At 38.5% G+C, this 5,565-nt stretch overlaps 1 protein-coding gene and 1 pseudogene across 1 annotated transcript; both read right to left on the bottom strand.

The window, feature by feature from the left end:
- Positions 1-2,144: 2,144 nt before the first annotated feature.
- Positions 2,145-2,978, bottom strand: LOC149245488 (putative disease resistance protein At4g33300). The gene has a single exon (XM_089438829.1). It carries the CDS (start codon positions 2,976-2,978, stop codon positions 2,145-2,147), a length of 834 nt encoding a protein of 277 aa, XP_089294955.1.
- A 255-nt stretch (positions 2,979-3,233) lies between these two features.
- Positions 3,234-4,909, bottom strand: LOC149245487 (putative disease resistance protein At4g33300; annotated as a pseudogene).
- Positions 4,910-5,565: the final 656 nt, after the last annotated feature.

Below are 5,565 nucleotides of genomic sequence, written 5' to 3'. Positions count from 1 at the left end.
TAATGAAGTGTTGGAAAGATTTAATATGCAGGAGAGCAAAGCAGCAATCACTCCCACAGTGATGGGATTAAAACTCAGCAAAGAGGACAACAGCAAGGATTTTGATCCTAGTTTGTACAAGAGCATAGTTGGCAGCCTCATGTATTTGACTGCAACTAGGTTGGATATAATGCATGCTGTTAGTTTGATTTCCAGATTCATGGAGAGGCCAAAAGAAGCACATTGGCAGGCAGCAAAAAGGATTCTGAGGTATGTTAAAGGTACTAAAAGGTTTGGCATTTTATATACTGTTTCAGAATGTTCAGATTTAATTGGATACACTGATAGTGATTGGGCTGGAAGTGTAGATGATCGGAAAAGCACATCCGGTTATGTTTTTCACATGGGTTCAGGAGCCATTTCATGGGCTTCTAAAAAACAGCCTATTGTAGCGTTGTCTACAGCAGAGGCAGAATATGTGGCAGCTACAGCAGCAGCGTGTCAAGCAATTTGGATGAGAAGGATGTTAAGGAGCTTATGCCAAGAGCAAGCAAAAGGAACTGTGATTTTTTGTGACAATAGCTCAGCTATTGCATTATCCAAGAATTCTGTGTTTCATAAGAGAATGAAACACATTGACACAAAGTTTCATTACATCAGGGAATTGGTAAACAATGGAGAAATTGTTTTAAAACACTGCAGGACTCAGGAGCAGGTTGCAGACATTCTGACCAGACCATTGGGGAAAAAGGTTTTGAGTTTTTGAGGAAATGTCTGGGTATGACTGATAACCCAGCAGTTGAAATTAAAGGGGAGTGTTGAAATATTATTTTCAACTGCTGTGCAATGCCAAAACTGCCATCGTTCCCCCACACCGCCTTTCACGAAATGCTAGTATTTCTCGGTGGGCAGCGATCACATTCACCTGTTGACACGTGGCGTGAGCTGTTTTTCAAAACAACTTCCCCGGCGCGTAAATTTCGTTTGGTTTTCCGTGCGATATGGTAGTGGGGGCACATTTTTTTTTTGGTTATCGGGAGGACCTCCGATATTAGCGTTCAGAAATTCAAATCTCTGAAAAGATCTTCCGTGCGATACGGTTAAAACAAAAAAAATATCGCCATGTGAACGTAAATTAATACAATTCATTACGGTTGGTAAATGTAGGTAAAGTCTTTAAATTTTATGTTTATTGTTTTAATGCACGAGACTCGTTTTTTTTTATACAAGTAAAAAGTGTAAGGTCATTTTTTTTGTAGTTGTAATCCCTCTGCAATGAAATACGCAGCAGCGTGAATGAAAAAAGAAGAATTTTTTTTTTTACACACAACAGTGTAAATTTTTTAGAGGAGACAGAGTTTTTCTTTTGTAATGCACAACAGTGTAGACACAGTAGTGTTATTTTTTTTAGGAAGAGACAGAGTGAAGTTGTTTTTGGGATTCCCTCTGAAGCAGTCTCGGTCTAATCCCTCTATTAGAGGAAGCCTTTTTTTGTAACAGCAGTCTTGTTAATGAATACAAGTTTTTTTTATGTGTGTTGCTAAAACTCTATCTTCAGCGACCAATTTTAGTTTCCCTGTGTTAAGAAACAAAGCATTATTCTCTGTTCTTTTTGCTCTGGAATTATCAGAAATTCCCAACAATGCATAAATATGGGATTTTCTTATAAAATGAAGAGATAAGCAAATTTAGTTCAGACTGTGAACTCTAAATGTAATTCCAATTAGGAACTTATCAAACCTGCAATCAATCTAACCAACATTGTCGCATATCCCAGTCATAGACTCCAAGGAATTTATCGACACCCTTAGAATATGTGGATAACTAGATTTTAGAGATGGTAATATATGGAAATCGAACATGAATAACATGTCTTTTATTATCATAAAATAAAGTAAAACATTACAAAGATCCTTGTTTGGAACAAGGACAACAGAAGTGGCCATTTACATCTACATTCATGGATTTCACTTCAAGATTATTGGTAGATAAATGGATATTTAAAATAAAAAAAAGTCCTTCTAAGAGAAGTCAAATCGTCATCTTGATCTGCTGAACTGGAACTTGGAGACTTTTCAAGACCATTAACCTTTCCCATATTCATAAACCCATGTCTTGGTTTCTTACCAATTTATGATTTAACTCCTTGTTGTGTAGGTAAGATATCAAGCATCCAGCCAATCCAGACTGAAGTGTGCCTCTACCACTTCAACTCTAAGCTCTGGAATAGCAGATCTCTTGAAACGCATCCATTGTTGTCCAACATTCTCATCACCGATAACATGCTTTAGATATCTCAGCCTTCCAACTGATTTAGGCAGCTTCCTCAATCGGGAGCACTCTCTCATGTCAAGCTCCTCGAGTTTCTTTAGTTGTCCTATCTCTTCGGGAAGTTCTTTTAGGCATTCACATAGCGAAATGTCCAGATATTCCAGCTTCCCAAGTTTTCCAATAGATTCTGGAAGCTCTTTCAAACCTAGACATGCAGATACGCTTAACATTCTTAAAGAGCCGAGCTTTCCCAAGTCGTCAGGCAACTTCTGTAGAAGGTGACAGCTAGTGATAGACCACTTCTCAACTGATGACATGTCACAGATACCACTGGGTAACTCCTCTAAATCACAACAGTGGTCCAAGTTAAAATCTTGCATTATGGGAAACTTTAGGCTTGACTGGGAGCTGTTGAACTTGGACATATTTCCAAGCCCTTCACATAATCTCAGAGATAGCTTCTCCAAGTTCTGCAAGACTTTACTGTGCTCTTGAAGCGGGGGCACATTCAACTTTTCCAAGTGAATAGTCTTAAGCTGAGTAAGTGAAGATAAGGCTGGTAGACCATTCACTGTGGCTTTCTTGTACCCATAATTAAACACTATGAGGACTTTCAGTTTCCTCATGGAACTCAAAAATGATGGAAGAAAGTATTTGTTCGAAGAAAAGAGTAAAACCAAAGCCTCTGCCTCACCAAAATTCATCTCACACCACTCATCGTCTTCCATTGCACCTGCAGAGGTGAACCACATATGCAAAGTTAAATTAGAACATTATAGGTTATTGTACACCCTATCAAATCATTGCATGTCTTTTCTAAGAACTTTTGAATCAATGATCAACACCTAGATATCATTACATATCTTTTCTTGCATATCACAGAGTGAAACGCCTATTTGGTGTAGGATAAGGTTGGCATGTGACAATCTTTTGACTCCCATGTTTAGAAAAAAGTATGTATGCTTCAAGCAAAGTTGTTAAAATCACGCACCTATGCGAATGGAAACAACTTGAGCATTAAATGCTTGATCATTGAGCAGTTCCCATTTTGCTGGCAAATTGTCCTCCTTTTTGGGCATAAGCAACCTCTTCCTACGAACTATGCTGCCTCGGGATGCCAAATATAGGGCCAAATCCCGCATTACATCATGTTGAGAAAAGTACAGCTCAGAGGCATTGCCATAATTGATTTCTTGGCTCCTACTACATCCAATTACCAAGACAACAACACAATGTATAAGACAGAGGAAGCCTTGCTTAAATGAGCTTGAGCACACAACAATTAGAAATGAAGTTGCTTACCTGAGATTGCTTGTTAAATTCAACAGATTTCTGCTTGCAAGCTCTAACCAGATGACAAAAGCATCTTGCCACTCCATCTTTCGGACATAAACCCAAATATCCAATAATGCATCCACTGATATTTTTCTATCCCCCGGAAATGACCTCAAGTCTAAGAAGCACTCCCGTGCTTCCTCTTCCAGGGCATCAATATTCGTCTCCAAGCATCTAAGAAGCCCTTATTTGTGATAATCTGATATCTATTCCCCATTTAAGAGCTTGTTCTTGGCACCCTCCCAGGCTGGATGAGGCTGACCATACAAATATCTTCCTATCACCTTCAGAGCAAGTGGCAGGCCTTTACATTCTGCTTGCACCTATGATTCATACATCAGCAACACTAATTGAAAATTCTATAGGTGGAAACCAATCAAATACCAAAAACAAAAGTTGTTGAAAGCATGAATATTTTGCCTCATAAGCTTAAAGTTTATTCACAGGTTTTTGTTTGATTGTTTATGAAGATGAATATACAATTGAGTCTATGGCTAGAATCTTGTTCACTGGATTACCGATACCATTGTTAATGGCAGAGTAAGTATTAATATGGAATTATGTGAAACTATAACGATATCTTGATATGATATGCCACTGTAGTAATTGCTTGTAATTAGGGACATTTAGGAGAACATTGTCTCACAATCATTAAATTGAACCAAACTTAGTAAAATAATATATTGCATATAAATAGCATTCCAGTACTGTAAGAGACATACCTGATTGACTAGCTGCTCGTCCGCATTACTTGGAATTGATTTCTGTCCAAAAGCCCAAAAGCAGAAAAGAGGCAGAGCATCGGCATCATCCAGCAATGGCAATTCATGAAGCCTGGTAGAGGTTGTTGTGCGGATGATAGAATGATCTAGTGTTGTGACAAGGGTCTTATAACCTTCACCTTCAAATAACAATTTCTCTAAAATTGCCTTAGACCAGACATCATCTAACACCACAAGAGTTCGCTTGCCTCGCCTGAGCAGCTGCTGCTGCATCTGTCTATGTGCATCCTCGATATTCTGAAAATCAGGTTTCTTCCTCCGAACAATCTTCTCCCACATGGTCTCTAAAATTTCCTTCAGGTTCAGGGATTGTGAGACTGTGATGAAAATGATAGTGTTTTGAAAAGCACCTGCCATACATAAAAGTTCAATTTGTTAGGATGGAAATTCCATAATTGAAAAGAAATACAAGTTTATTAAGTGCAAAAAGATAGCCTTTTAGGAAATGAAAATGGTTTGAATAATTAAAATCCTCAATTACCTTTAATTTCTTGATCATTGCAGAGTGACAATGCCATAGTTGTTTTTCCAACACCCCCCATACCTTGCACCGCTACTACGGACACCTCTCTCTGGAGTAGAATCCCGTTAGCATTAACAATATTTTTCTCCAGTCCCACTACAAAATCAGATTTCACTGAGCCACTACAATTAGATGTAGAAGCTTCGTCAAAAGCTCCAACAAGCATACCATGTGGACCCATTTGTTGTAACGTCATTGCATTCTCATCAGGATCATTGGTGAGCCTGGGAACGATTGTTTCATTCACGTTTCTCTCATCCACTGACTCCAACTCGTACAAATGGCGAAGACTCTTGAACTCCGAGATGATATTGGCCAACTCAAGAGATAATTGGTTAGGTATCTGGTATTGAACGAAGTCACGGATTTCCTTTTCCAGCTGGTGGATTTCATAAGCATATCTAAGGCTCTGGAAAGTATTAAGAGGCTTGGTTTTTTCGCACATTTTCACCAATTGAATGCCTCTATTGAGGATGCTCAGGGAGTTCTCGTAGATGGGATTCGGTTCATTATTTTGTATGTTCAGCAAACGGAGGTGCCCAACCGTTTGAATAAGGCCTGCCAGCAGCGATTCTAATGTACTGTAGAATATGAAATGAATTATTTCAAGCCAATTGAGAAGCCAACAGTACTATGAAGAAAAATACATATAAAAAAAGGATAAAACAATTAAAA

Source organism: Pinus tabuliformis, chromosome 7, assembly GCF_031772625.1.
Source record: "Pinus tabuliformis cultivar Carrire ecotype Pingquan chromosome 7, CPIR1, whole genome shotgun sequence".
In the NCBI taxonomy this organism is placed as follows: Eukaryota; Viridiplantae; Streptophyta; class Pinopsida; order Pinales; family Pinaceae; genus Pinus; species Pinus tabuliformis.
This window is presented reverse-complemented; position numbering and strand designations above follow the sequence as displayed.